This window comes from Scyliorhinus torazame, chromosome 10, assembly GCF_047496885.1.
Source record: "Scyliorhinus torazame isolate Kashiwa2021f chromosome 10, sScyTor2.1, whole genome shotgun sequence".
NCBI classification, from domain to species: Eukaryota; Metazoa; Chordata; class Chondrichthyes; order Carcharhiniformes; family Scyliorhinidae; genus Scyliorhinus; species Scyliorhinus torazame.
This window is the reverse complement of record NC_092716.1, coordinates 38,303,933-38,319,581: the sequence shown is the minus strand read 5'-3', so window position 1 is coordinate 38,319,581 and position 15,649 is coordinate 38,303,933. Positions and strand designations below refer to the sequence as shown.

The window sequence follows — 15,649 nt, the reverse complement described above, 5'->3', positions numbered from 1 at the left end:
TTGCCAGCTCACCTCTGATCCCATGTGACTTCACCTTTTGTACCAGTCTGCCATGGGGGACCTTGTCAAAGGCCTTACTGAAGTCCATATAGAAAACATCCACTGCCCTACCTGCATCAATCATCTTTGTGACCTCTTCGAAAAACTCTATCAAGTTAGTGAGACATGACCTCCCCTTCACAAAACTATGCTGCCTCTCGCTAATACAAAGACTTTCAGGCACCTAAGAGATCAGAAGGATTTGGTTTGTTCGGTTGGTTGCTGGTGGCCAATGAATTGGCCAAAGGCCATATTCTGCCCGGCGACAGACGGTGGTGGGGTCCGATCCATGTGGGATGGTTTTCAAAGAACCCAGGAAGGGACAGTTGGGTTCTGGATGCAGAGAGAAGAAGCTGTGAGCTGCAGTCTCTCTCGCTCTCCAGAAATGCTGCCCATTTGCTGTTTTCTGAACCTGCTGAGAAGTCATTGAGACCTTGATGAATCTACAGCGAACATCATTCCAGACTGAAAGCAAAAATCTCCAACTGAAGGTCCAGACTAAAGAAAGGTGTACTGAAAGATGTCCATTTGAAACAGAGACCTTTATCCTCTTTATTTTTCTTTACACCCCTCTTTCCCCTCTGTCTTTGTCTGTCTTGTATGTGTAGAGAGTGGGGCAAGCTAAACGGGGGTGTTAGGAATTAGATAATAATTATCCAGTTGTATTTGCTGCCTATTTACACAGTTATTGTTAGCAATAAAAATTAATTGTGTTTCAATTTACAAACCTGTTGACTGTAATTCTGTGCAGCCAAGAACCAAAGACTACAGGTATTTTCCAGAAATGAATTGTCCATTTCAATTGTATTGCGACTCCAGGTCAAGTGGGGCTGGAATTCACCACACTAGCCCAGGGTGTCATAACATATTCATCAACAGGAAGGTGTTCCACTCCCTTAATGTCTTGCTGGTATGTAACCACCAGATGAGGTTCATAAACACATGTGCACATTTTTCAGGAAGCATGCATGGTAGCTACATCCTTAGGCAATCACAAATCCCTGGAATATTCAATGGTTAGCCAAGGCTGCAGAGATGGCTAGTTGGAGACAAAGGATACCCACTTCTGCTGCCTTCACAGGTGCAGTGCGGCCCTACAGTACAGTCTCCAGAGGGATTCCTGCATAGTGGTGGTCTGCTGTGTCCTACATAACGTGGCAAAGCAGCAGATCGACCACCTTACTAATGAAGACCTGGATCTCCTCAGAAGAGGAAGACCAGGAGGAAGTGGAAGGAGGGCTGGAGAGGAGCTGGAGGACGGGGGACAGACGGGGTTGAGGGTGAGCATGGTCAGAAGGACCCGGACTGCCCACATTGCTTCCTGCTTCACACTATAGGAACACCAAGATGTCCAACAGCTCAAGAAGCAGCTCCCATCCCACCCCCAAGAGCATGTTAACCCCAACGCGACCACGGAAGGAGGGTGGCAGTACACCTCATCAGGGTGCTGGGCACCGGGAATCCTTGTGCCTGCTGTTCAGAAAATGCACGTGGGTGATGACGACTCTCAGTGAAGAAAGCTCCGTGATGCTCCTCAGCTACTGTTTATGTCTAACTCAGGTGTGCCTGTAGATAGCACACTGACTCCCCGGCTCATGTGCGAGTGAGGTCCATTCCTAGGTCCCTTTGTTGCATTGCACTAGAGGGGGATTGGGGTGGGGGTCTAGGGCTCACTGATTAATGCCCGAGTCCTTTCAGGAATTATGTTATTTTCACTTTGAGTGGGCCTAATCAGCTGCCTGATTTTGAGGGTCTGTGAGAAGAGCTTTGTCCAGTTGAGATGAAGCACTATCCCACTGGGAGGAGAGTTAACCACAGTGAGCGAACACTTTTTTAATGTGGTAACTTGTGTATTTGGGGCATTTGATGAAGACCCCCCAGCTTTCTTCGCTGACTTTCACCTACGCCCACTCTGTGACCCTACATTTCCTTTGCCTTGCAAAACCTCTAACTACGTCTCGGTGTATTCTCAGGATGAACACTATAAGTGGAGGTGGCCAGCTGCCTTGTTGCCGGAGATGCCCTTGGTGGGTGTCCTCTGGAGGGCTGGGACCTAGTGGACCCATTGTTGCCGCCTCATTCTGTTCAACCCTCTGCCCGGAGATGCGCCAGTATCAGGAAGGGGGGATTGGACTGGTCACTCCTAGGCTCTCCTGGGAGGCACCGGGAGATGCTACATTGGTTTTGCCTCCCTCTGGGGGCTCATGGACCCCTAGTTTCCTCCATGCGACGGGGGCATCTGGATTGGGCTCCAGAAGCCTCAGCGCCATCTGGTTCTGCCAGTCCTGGAGGCCTGCCATGGTCTGGACCATGCCATTGAACCCCTTATCCATGGTCCTCAGGGACTGGGCCATGTCTCAGAGTTCTGCAGTCATGGATCTGACGTCTTTTCCCAGTTTTTCCACTGTTGCCGCCATCCTTGCAGCGTTGGCCTGGGTGCCACGCATCGCCGGCAACATCTCTGCAACAGGAGGCTTTGAACTCCTCCATTCGGCCTTGCAACCGCAAAAATGTCACTGACAGCTCCTCCTGGTATTCCCGGCTCTGCCTTTGCATCCCAAGCAGCTGAGGGACGAACCTGTCCAGAGGCACCGACATCTGGCTGGGGCACAGCTGTAACCTGGGAACCAGCAGACCTCAGACTGTCCAATCCCTGGGACGTTCCTGCCTCCACCTGGTGTGCATCAGAAGCAGTGTGATGCTCACCAGAAAGTGACCTAGAAGCCTGCCTGCTAAGTTCGCCTACCGAGGTGCGTGTCTTTGCATTGCTGGAGGTGCAAATTGTAGGTGCGACCCTTCATCCGTGTTATGACCTCCTCGAGGTGCTTTCGAGGGTGGGACACTGTTGGTTGATGGGCCTAGATCTTTGGTTTGATGTTTCTGCAAGGCAAGGGACAAGGTTTTAGTATGTGGCCTGATCAAGGATTTGGACAGCAAAGCACTCACTTGAGACTGATCATCTGAATGAGGGTGCAGTGGCTCCTTACTTTTCCACCACAGGTCAACCTTGCTCTCAGTGTATGCATGCCCCTGCTCCACCACTGCGAGCTCCATGGCCCTCTTCTTAAGTGGAGTCAGGATCTCCAGCTTGAGCGTTCCACTGCCCTTTTACTCTCTCACTCTCTCTCTCCGGTCATGGGCTATCTTCTTCTGCAGGGACACAAAAGGGAGCAGAAGATACGAGCTGGACACCTGGCAGGTCAGAGGTCAATGACAACTGGCATGTGTGGGCTCTGCGCCTAAGCACAGGGTTCTGACAAGTAGTGTCTGGGGTGGGGTGTGCTGGGAATCTGAAAGATGGTGGCTTTTGGGTTTCAGATGACCTTCCGTGGGTGACAGAAGGGTGGATTGCCAAGAGGAGACAGGGAGCACTTACCCTTGCTGATCGTGCTAGGTCATTCAGCTACTTCCAACAATGCACACCCATCCTCTTGGTCTGGCTGCTGGCACGAACCAGTGCTCCCACCATCTCCCAGGCAAGATTTGTGACCTTTCTGGAGGATCTCCTGCCTGTCGGAGGGTAGATAGTTGTTCTTCTCTCCTCCACGGCATCCAACATTCTTGTGAGGGCCTCCTCGGTAAATCGTGGAACTGGTGTCATCCTCCTCGTTTGACTGTGAGAAAATGCTGTGGAGCTCTTTAAATGCAACGCCCCTTTATTGAAGTGCTCAGATGACCCCGGGGTGGGTGAATGAGAAGCTTTGCGCCTCAGGCATGTCGTTTGTCATGTGGGGTAATGTTTTACCCCCAAAGTGCATATAGATTGCAATCCAGATCACACACCCGGGGCCAGTGGGAATCGCACTGAATATCTTGCAGAAAATGACACTTTGTCATTTTTGGGAAAATCCCACCCATGTTGTTGAAGTGTTTCATCTTGCACTCATCAGGATAATTCGCAAGAATACCAAATGTAAAAGGAACAACAATTCATACTGAATTTGAATTCCACTGCTCTAACTATCCTACCACAGACTAGCATCTACTGAAGACATTGAATCCTGCATGTGGCAGGATTCCGAATGATTTGGCCACTTTTCACATGCAATGCTAATGCGTTGCGAGGCCTCAAAGCCAACCTAGAAGTACATACCTGTACATACCAAAGCCAATCTAGAACCTGACAAAGGCACTGAAATGGTCATTCTTAACAAGCATGACTATATCAACTAGATGCACGTCATTCTTAATGACGGGTCAAAATTTGTATCCAATGTATGGACGTTCTAGTTGAAACAGTGTAGCTGTGGCTAGATGTTCAAACTGGACAGAGCCCGTTTTCTGTGCTGCTGCTTGTAGATGGGGAAATGGCAAACTGAGCTTTGCAGTTCCACAAGGCAATGTTGCTGGTTCCACAAGCTAGGTCCATGTCACATGACTCCCACCTCTCCACTCTGGGTTTGACAAAATAGGTTTCTCTTTGTCTGGGTTTCAGGGATTGTTGAATGTTGCAGCCATTATGACTTGAAAGGGAGGTTCTACCAGACGAATAGGTCCTGGCTAGCCAGCCGAGCTCATGAATTGGCAAAGGCTTTCTTTTGTTCTCTTTGAGTTTGGCCTCTGTGGTTAATATCTCTTCAGAGATAATGAAGTGTAAGTTTCAGTGGTACTGCGATGGTGGCTTGTTTTGTTTGAGGGTCACAGACAGACATAGCTTCAGCTATTTTAAAAGGTTTTTGTCCAGTTTTCAAAATTTTAGAAGTTAGCCATGAGGATATCTGTATATATTTTAGAAAAATATATAGTGTGAGGTCTTAGTATCTTGACACTGTGCTCAACTGTTTTTTTAGGGCAAAAGAACTTATAAACGTCACCATACTGGAAGCCCTCCTGAATGACCAGACATTGATAAAGAATTGCCTGTTGTTTGAAGTCTGAAAGAAATTGCCGCATATAGAATTACAATTCAACATCAATTGTCCTTCAAAAGCTAATGGGCGGGATCCACCGTCCCGCCGCACCCATTTTCGGGTGCGGCGCACCCCTACCGGTAACGTGATTTTCCGTCCCGGTAGCCAGCCAATGGGGTTTCCCATTGTGGTACCCTCACGCTGTCGGGAAATCTGCGGGCATGAGTGCTTTGCCGGCGAAACGGAGGATCCTGCCAATGGAGAATCCAGTCAAATATCTTTTAGACAGCTTTTCTTAGAATACCTGGTAAAATTGTTTATGTCCGAGTCTTTTCTGTGGGTTAATGGCCAAAGGGTCTTGAAACATGACATCTGGACAATAAGTGTAGAGGTGGGAAGGATCAGCCTACAGTATGGGAGCCAAGAACGTCCTGTACGAATAACTTGAAAATCAGACTTGTCCTTCCCTTTCAGGTGTATCGTAAGCTCTTCCCAATTTTTTAGCATACATTGCAACCCAGGTGATATAATCTTGTGTCATCACTGACAGAATTCTTCCCTCTGAGTCACAAGGTTCTGCTTTAAATGTCACTCCAGGACTTGAGAGTAAAATCAAAATTGGCACTCTAGTGCAGTACTGGGTGAGCGCTGCTGTGGTGCTTTCCTTTAGGTGAGTTGAGAAATCAAAGACCTGTCTGCCGTCTCAGTTGGATGCAAAATAATCCCATGGCTCTATTTTAAAGAGGAAGGGAGTAATCACTGGTGGGATCCTGGCCAATATTTATCAGTCAACACCACAAAAACAGATTATTGGGCCATTATAATGAGTTTGCTGCATCGTATTGTTTGTCGTTTTTCCAAAATTACAACAGTAACTACACTTCAAAAAGTACTTAATTGGCTGTAAAATGCTTTGAAATGACTAGTAGTCAGGAAAAGCGAGTCTATGAATAAATAATAAAATAAATATAGATGCCTATCTATCATTATTTTGATCCAATATTTCCAGGTGCAGGAATAGGGAAATCTGTCCTTATTTGTCTCTTTCATTCCAACATTCCTCCTTACTCATTTCAGTCAATACAGAAATAAGGAACATTAAACTTCACACAAAATAGAAAAGAACCTCCTTCACTATATTTAGTTTCATAAATATTTTAAAGCCTGGAGCATTTTATAAGTTTATCATTGAATCCAATGTAGAAGGTGGAGATATTGAATGATATTCTTGGCATCTACTGATCCAAATTTGGATAGCACAAAACATTTTGGGCTGGGTTAAATACAGTCCATTGTGATGTGAAACATGGTAGCTTCTAGCCACACTCAACTAGCCGTGAGAGATAACCTTCCCCCCCACCTTCCCCCGCCCCGTCAATCTCCTGGTGGCAGCAAAACCTCCCGTTTAAGACTGAGAGCGAAAGGTGCTGATGTGGGATTCCAGTTGTTGGCAGCAGGACATCAATTCGGCTCATCGTTGAGCCAACTAACACCCATTATCCATGAGAAAACTGTAATTTAATGGTGGCTCAGGGATTAAACCAGAGTCATGTAGTTTTCCTGTGTCATTGGAAGGCTGCAGAGCAAAACCTCTGCCTAATTGAGGGATCCTGCATCAATAAAAGGGGCAGAGGAGGTGGTGGTGGTGGTCGAGGGGGGGGGCACTGAAAACTCCATCCTACCCTTCAAACCCACTGCCCTCCCTCTCCCTTGACTCTTAACCTGTGATCCCAACCTTGCCTTTTTTCAACTTTAGTCTGGGGTTCCACAATGATCTCAGACATCTAGGGGATGCATTGCCACTAGTTGCAACCACACCCTCTGGCGACAATGAGGAACTGCTGACTTCTGATTGGCTGGCAGCTACAGGCGGAAGGAACTTCCATCACAGGGACATCAATCACAGGGAAAGCCAGACAGTTGCAATTAAAGTGCTGAAGGACTTCTGCTGGGGTTCTCTCATGGAACTGAGAAGGGTCCTGCTAGTTGTCCAACTTGTGGGCAAGATCCCAGTCAGCCCTTCAAGATTCCAAGTACTACACTCTGGCGTGATTAAAATCAATTGTTCTTTTATATTAACTGTAGTTCCAATCAAAATAACATTAAATGCAGACAAACAAAAATCTTTAAAAAAAATCTTTTCTACATGTTCAATCTCAAATTGCTGTTGCAGTTGAAAGCATTTAGTGATTTCAGGTATAAATATTATTGTCATCATCTCTTACTGAGGTTCAGATTTTCAGAGTTGTGGAGACTCCGCAGACCTTCCAGAATGACTGGTGGGACCGGGTGTAGATGTCCCAGCCCCATTTTTGCTAGTACTGGTAAGGGAACGGGGTATGACCTAGACAAGAGGGAAACCCACTCAGCTGGGCCATTTGAACTCAAGGCTGAGTTCGCACAGACCCCATTTTCTCAGTGGCTTGGCAATAATTCACAGTGTGGGAATTACAGATTTTTAGAGTAGATATAAATGCTCTTGAAGGGCACATATGGTCTGTGGAACTGTCAAGGTGTGAAATTATTTAAATCCCTGGGCCTCTAAAAATAAGAGGAAAAAAGCCTGCCTGTGTTAAAGAGAAATAGAAAATCCCCAGTGTTCCAGCACTTACAACAATTGTGCGCTGACATCAATATAAGGGCTCTTTATGAATGGTTGGTTGCTTTTCACAGCCTATAATTATCTCAGCATTGGGCTCCAAATTCACAGTTTGATTGATAGCTCAGCGAGGTTATTACAGGATGAGCTGTTTTCAATGTGAGGCTGCAAATAGGAGTTTGTTTGTTTTTAGATGGAATTAAGCACTTGAGAAGAAGTACAAATTTCAAATCGATTTCATGAATGGGAGTTTTTGTTATTCATAGATTCATAGAATTTACAGTGTAGAAGGAGGCCATTAGGCCCATTGAGTCTGCACCGGCCCTTGGAAAGAGCACCACATTTAGGCCCACACCTCCAACCTATCCCCGTAACCCCACCTAACCTTTTTGGACACCAAGGGCAATTTAGCATGGCCAATCCATCTAACCTCCACATCTTTGGACTGTGGAGGAAACCGGAGCACCCGGAGGAAACCCACGCAGACACGGGGAGAACGTGCATACTCCGCACAGACAGTAACCAAGCCGGGAATCCTGGAGCTGTGAAGCAACTGTGCTAACCACTGTGCTACCGTGCTGCCCATTATAATGAAGATTCTAATAGGTAATTAGATTTTTTGTTTATTTCATCGCAACACGGCTCCTGAGGTATTCCATGGTAGATACTGGGTAAGCCAGGATGAAGGGTGTGAGGGCCAAGTGTGGTGGGTGGATTGGCATGAATTGGTATTCAGTTGGCATGGGGGCTATAAGGGGCCATGGTGGGTTGACACTTGTTTTACTGAGTGTATGGGGATCCAGTGGGAATGGATGAAAAATATGAGTTGGTATGTATGGGAAGTGGATAGGAAGGGTGAGGGCGAAATGACCTAAAAAAATTGAAACAACTGGGAAAAGGTCTGAGAGAGCCAAGGCAGGCATTTTAAAACAGCCTACCTTGGCACCAGACAGTCCCTGTGACTGACACTTATCTGCGCCTTTGGATGCCGAACCCGATTTCATCCCGCAAACCCCCCCCTTTGAAGTGAAGATTTCCCCATTTGTGGATGTTTCTTCTGAGGTGGGTGTGGAGTTGGGAAATTTCCTGATTCACTCAACCTGCCCCAGGAGCAAAAATCTGGGCCTGAGTATTTGTTTTCGCAGTTGAAATAAACATAACAAATGATGATATGCAGAAACAACGTTTTACTTGGTATATGAAAAATATCAAAAATTAAATTCTAGTTTTGCATTTTATTCATTATGAAGGCAAAAATTGCATCATTAATGGCAGGAATATGAAATTCTTGATATATAATAATGACCAAGACCTGGTGTGAGCAGCACACAATTTCAAAATTCACAGATAATAATAATAATCGCTAAATGTCACAAGTAGGCTTCAATGAAGTTCCTGTGAAAAACCCCTAGTCGCCACATTCTGGCGCCTGTTCGGGCAGAAAACAGGGTGTGATCTGTTATGAAGATAGTGATAGACCTCTAAGGGGACATAGGCAGTCTGGGAAAATGAGTGGGCATGTGGCAGATTAAATTTAATGCAGAGAAATGTGAAATAGTACATTTTGGTAGCAGAACGAGGGAAGGCATTGTAAAATAAATGATACAAGTCTAAAAAGGGTGCAGTAGCATAGGAGCCTGGGGTTTAGGTATGCAAATCATAGTAGGTGTCAAGGTAGATTGAGCAAGTAGTTAAAAATGCATGGATACTGCACTTTATAAATAGTGACATTGAGTACAAAGGAAAGAAGTAATGATGAATCTTTATAAAACTCTGCTTTGGCCTCAACTGGAGTGCAATGTCATCACAATTTAGGATGGATGTGAAGGCATTGGAGAGGATGCAGAAAAGCTTCATGGAAATTCTTCCAGTAATGAAGAGTTTTCAGTTCCATGAATATATTGGAGAAGTTGGGGTCGTTCTCCTTGGCGATAAGAAGGTTGAGAGATTGAATGAAGGTGGTCAAAAACATGAGCAGTCTAGGCAGTGAAGATAGAGAGAAATTGTTCCTACTGATGGAAGAGTTAAGAATTAGAGGAAATCGATTTAAGGAGACTGACAAAAGAACTAACGACAACTTGAGAAAATAATACTTTACAGTGTGTGGTTAGGATCTGGAATCCACTACCTGAAAGTGGGATTGAGGTAGATACAACCAAGGCTTTCAAAAGGGAATTGGATAGAATAAAACTTCAGGGCTATGTCGAAAGAGTTACGCTTGCAGAAAGCCAGCACAAGGCCAAATATTGTCCCCATTCTGTGCTGTTACCATTTTATGATTTTATGAGAATCACATTGGTGTAACTGCACCGAAATGCAATTCTGCTTAAAATTCAAATAGAACTGGACTGAAATGAATATGGAAAGTGATTTCAAAGTAAATGAACAAGGCCACTGGGAACTTTTTATATATTCAGTGCTTTAAATCATGTGGACATCAACTTGGTAGCAACACCACCCCATCAATAAATACAGTATAATTAAGGCCAAATTAATTCAGCCACATGAAAATTAATCAAATTCTCAACATAAAATCTTAATATTTAACACAAAATAGGTCTGGAGTGTTCTTTTTATCATTAATAACAGTCTTGATCAAGAAGTCCTGAAATACCTGGATTTCATTCTTCCAAAAGACATGAGTCAATGAGGAAAATTGAAAGTGACAGTCTTTCTGGCTGCCCCAACAGTTTACTCTCGATCATCAGCAAAGTGATGGAAAGTGTAATTGCTATTAATAGGCACTTACTCAACAATAACCTGCTCAACAATGTTCAATTTGGGTTCCACCAGGGCCATTCAGCTCCTGACCTAATCACAGCCTTAGTCTAAACATGGACCAAAGTGCTGAACTCAAGAGGTGAGGTGAGGGTGATCGGCCATGATATTAATTTGCGCATTTGAGTGTGGCATCAAGGAGCCCTAGCAAAACTGGAGTCAATGGAGGCACGGTGGCACAGTGGTTAGCACTGTTGCCTCACAGCGCCAGAGACCTGGGTTCAATTCCAACTTTGGGTGACTGGGTGGAGTTTGCACATTCTTCCCGTGGCTGCGTGGGTTTCCTTGCGGGGGCTCCGGTTTCCTCCCACAGGATAAAGCTGTGCAAGTTAGGTGGATAGGCCATACTAAAGTCCCTTAGTGTCCAAGGTTGTGCAGGTTAGATGAGGTTATGGTAATAGGGCAGGGGAGTGCATTTACAGAGGGTGCTCTTTCAGAGGGTCAGTATAGACACGATGGGCCAGATGGCCTCTTTCCGCACTGTAGTAATTCTATGGTTCTATGGAATCGGGGGCAGATTCTCCCCTGGTTGGAGTCATACCTAACACAAAATAAGTTGTTGGAGGCTAATCATCTCAGTTCCAGGATATCACTGTAGGAGCTCCTCAGGATAGTGTTCTTGTTTTAGCCACCTTCAGCTACTTCATCATGGACTGTCTCTCCATCGTAATGTCAGAAGTGGGAATGTTCGCTGATGATTTCACAGTGTCCAGCATTATTTGCAAAAAATGCTGAAGGAGTTTGTGTTCATATGCAGCAAGACCAGAACAACATTCAGTTTTGGGCTGGTACGTGGCAAGTAATACAAGTTCCAGGCAATGACTATCTCCAACAAGAGTGAATTTAATTATTTCCCATTGATATTGAATGTCATTACCATCATTGAATTCCACATTATCAACTTTCTGGGAAGTTACCATTGACCAGAAACTTAATTGGACCAACCATATAAATACTGTGGCTGTAAGAGCAGGTGAGGGGCTAGGAATTCTGTGGCGAGTAACTCACCTCCTGACACCCCAAAGCCTGTCCACAATCTACAAGGCACAAGTCAGATGTGTAGTAGAGTACTCCCCACTTGCCTGGGTGAGTGCAGCTCCAAAACACTTAAGACGTTTGACACCATACAGAACAAAGAAGCCCACTTAATTGGCACCCGATCCAGTACCTTAAACATTCACTCCCTCCATTGTCAATGCACAATGACAGCAGTGTGTGCCATTTTCAAGATTCATTGCAGTGACATACCTAGGCTCCTATGACAGCACATTCCAACCCATGACCTTTACCAACTAGAAGGACAGCAGATGCATGGGAACACCACCAAAGTTCTGTTCCAAGCTACTCATCATTCTGACTTGGAACTATATTGGTGTTTCTTCATTGTCACTGGGTCAAAATCCTGGAATACCTCCCCAACAGCACTGTGGGTGTACTTACACCACATGAACCGCAGCGGTTCAAAAAGATAGCTCACTATCACCTTTTTAAGGCAATTAGGGATGGACAATAAATGTAGGCTCAGCCAACAATGCCCACATCTTGTGAAAGAACATAAAACAAAGTGTGACAATTTTCAGAGAAGCAAAATGGATCTGAGAAAGCATACAGGCACTTAGTTGATACAATACTGACTTCAGTTTTAACTCACATATTTACTCTTTCGGCTAAAAAAGGTAGCCACTGTCGTTTGATTGGAGGTTTTATCTTCCTCCTCATGCAAAACCTTTTCTCTCACCTGTTGGTTACTGATTTTTTGTTCATGCTGCAGGTTCAGTATAGCCTGTTCCTGTTGACTCATTTTCTTATCATGTTCTTTGCAAGCATCGCGTAAGTTCTGTAATTCAACCTGAAGACTGTTTATCTTGGTTTTCAAATTAACTACTTCTGCTTTCTGGAGTTTGAGCTAAAGAACAGAAAAATATATCAATTATTGATCATTTATTTTAATTCATTTATAAAGTCTTTCAAAAAGAACAAAATGGTTGATTTCACTGGCTGAATTTGTTTGTTCTGAAATCGGGCATGTTGCCACCTATGGTAATGAAAAAAATCAGCGTGATGACATTGTGTCAGCAATACAACATCATTTCGATGGTCTCCCACCCATTATTTTGAAAGCACTAATTAACGAGCTATTAAGCTGGTTAACAACTCAATTTTCCATTGCCTGTTGCCTTTAGCTGGCATCGGACAAGAAAACGTTTGGGAGTCTTTTACTCCAGCTGTAATGAGGTGACACAAGGGCAGAAGAAAAAGCCTGTCACTGGGAACATGTTTGGATGTACCAGCAGATACTGCAGGGGAAGGTGGAAGCTTATATATGTTTCCTATATTATTTCTGAGAGCAGGTTGCACCGTACAAATCTAGCCATGACCGATTTGTGTGTGTAGCAGTACCCCTCTGGTGCATAACATCCCAGCCTCCAGTACCATTTAGGCAAGGATCCTCCTTTTGCACCCTCAACTGACCTCCTTTCCACTGGATGGCCACTAATTGGCCATCCTATCTTTGATTGAACAAGCTGCGATTATGGGGGTGGGATGCATTGAATGATGTTGATTCAAACATGACAGACTGAAAAACGAATGGGTAACTTTTAAGAAAGGTATATTGCTTACTACTTTTTCCTCTATTGCAAACCCAGTTGATATAATTCTTGCAATGATCCCAACCTTTGGGAACATGTTTCCTACTGAAGTTCATTATTAGCACTACAGTAGGGTCGGTATTTCAAATGAAATAAACATTTTATCAACTGAAATCATAATTGCAGGGGCTGGTTTAGCACACTGGGCTAAATCGCTGGCTTTTAAAGCAGACCAAGCAGGCCAGCAGCACGGTTCAATTCCCATACCAGCCTCCCCGAACAGGCACCGTATTGTGGCGACTAGGGGCTTTTCAGAGTAACTTCATTGAAGCCTACTTGTGACAATAAGCGATTTTCATTTCATTTCATAATTGTCATAACTCTGATGCTTAAATGCCGTGACCAAAATGTAAAATGAAGCTATGCATGTTTCTAGTTTTTATTTTCAACATGGCAACCCAAATAATTTTCACATCACACAGCCAAAACAGTGACAGGCATCCAAAAAGTTTTAAGTCAAGATTTTAACCTAATCTATCCCACAGGAACAGGGATGGTTTGGAGTGTATGTCCTGTTTACATCCTGTCTAGCATTATGCTCATTGACTTGTAATCTAGAAACCATCTTACTTACTCCAGATTCTTTGCAGCAATGTGTTTACAGAACACCATTTCAAACATTTTGCCACTCTGAATAACTACCCTGTACTTCCATTCTCTGCTTTCGGTCTTAAACCCAGCAAGCAATGCATTCTCCCACTTGTCCCCTGACTCCACATTCACAAACCAATTTATTAGCCTATTACGAGTCACCTTATCAAAGGCCTTTAGAAAATCCAGACAAATCACATTGAGATCCTTGCCATTGCCTACATTAACTGTTACCTCTTTAAAAAAATTCAATATCGTTGGTCAACCAAGAGTTTTCCTCTTGAAATCCTTCCAAACAATTAATTATATTTTTGTTTTTAGATGTTCTCCTATTCTCTCCTTTAGTAGTGCTATGATTCCTATAGGGACCAGTAACCTTAAGAAGAAATTTAAATTTCCAGCTAAAAGGATGACACAAGATTTACATTTTAATTTTACTGCAACAAACTAAATACTGTTTCAGTAGGCAATTTATACTTTAAATTACACGATAGAACTTCCCTATTTTTCTTTTAACATTAATAAAAATCCTACATCACACTGTCCATTAAGTCAACATTCAATTCCAAGGTGATTCTTAGCTACTGTTAGTATATTTCCATTTTTATCTTTCCAAACCTAGCAACATTTAAGACTGTTCTCCACTGTGAGGTTTCAAATGGAGATTATCCCTCCAATTTAAACTAGGTGAATTTTTCAGCCTTGTTTTAAATCCTCACAAATTTGGTCTATTAAATCAGAGTGTGAGTTCCTACCCATAGTGCTCCCCAATTCGGTTTCTGGCAGACTGAATTGTATGCGAAATTCAGGGATATCTTTCAGGAAAACCTTGTAGTCCAATCATACATTGACTTTTGTATAACCGTTCCCCTCTTAAAGCCCATCTCCATAGCAACATGAATCACATAGGCCTTGTGTGTACGTAGTCAGGCTGATTTAAAAAAATTGATTCTGTCACATGATGTGGGCATCGCTGACTAGGCCAGCATTGATTGCCCATCCCTAATTGTCCTTGTGAAAGTGGTGGTGAACCCGGTGCAGTTCATGTGTAGTACACACATCCACAGTGCTGATAGGGAGGTCCATGATTTTGACCAAGTGACATTGAAGAACAATGATACAGTTCCAGGTCAAGATGTTTGTGGCTTGGATGGGATTATATGCGGTGGTGGTGTTCTCATGCATTTGCTGCCCTTGACCTTCTATGTGGTAGAGGCCACGGGTTTGGAAGGTGCTGTCAAAGGAGTCTTAGCGAGTTGCTACAGTACTTCTTGTAGATGGTGTACATACTGCTGCCATTGTGCATTGGTGGTGGAGGGAATGAATATTAATGGTGGTAGATCGGTTGCCAAAAAAGTGGTCTGCTTTATTGTAGATAGTGTGAAGATTGTTGAGTAGCTAGCTATCTTTTACACTCCTAACTTCATTCTATCTTCAAAGTAAGCAGACGGTTAAAATATAACCCTTTACAAAACTTGATTTTCCTGACACCTTCCTGGGACTTGAGATTGACAGTCTATCCACTGTCAGCACAGATGCTTCTGCCACTGTCTACAAGAATGTACAACTTGCACCCTCTTCCCAGTGAAACAACTTGGACCCCCCTTTAATCTTTAATAATCGAGTCACCCAGGTTTGATGTCAGGTCACATGACCTTCTTCATTCCTCCATTTTACCGTAAAATAAGACACAGTTCCAAAATATAACAATTGTATTAAATCTTGCATTTGCAACAGTAAGGATTCTGGTTTATAAATCCCTGTGCGTGTTCTGTCCTTTTAAAATACAAGAATCATATTAGCTATCCACTGGTTCAGTACCTTTTACTAACTAATTATTAAATAGGTGTAGTAATCTCTTCCCCATGCAAATCAGCCAGATCAGGGGATTTATCCTCTTTGTGTTTGATTACTTGATGACATTTTTTATTTTAAATACACTGATTTCATTGCTGATCGCATCATTCAATGTTCCAACTCCCTGGTAAATATTGAAGAAAAATAATTACAATAATTATTAATATCTTTGCCATCTATTACTACCTGTTTACCTGTGATAAATCCAATCTATACCTTTATGGTTCGATTACCATTGCAGCTTTTTTTATTGATCTTTTTTTCTTATATTCCTTGATAATCGA

General features: G+C 43.6%; 1 protein-coding gene across 6 annotated transcripts in view; it reads right to left on the bottom strand.

The window, feature by feature from the left end:
* The window catches only part of pmfbp1 (polyamine modulated factor 1 binding protein 1), a 1,352,449-nt gene that overhangs the window by 367,849 nt on the left and 968,951 nt on the right, over positions 1 to 15,649 (bottom strand). For all 6 annotated transcript variants that reach the window (XM_072517945.1, XM_072517947.1, XM_072517950.1 and 3 more), the window contains one exon: positions 12,005 to 12,172. In XM_072517945.1, the coding sequence (XP_072374046.1) occupies positions 12,005 to 12,172 (168 nt within the window). The remainder of the gene's footprint in view (positions 1 to 12,004; positions 12,173 to 15,649) is intronic.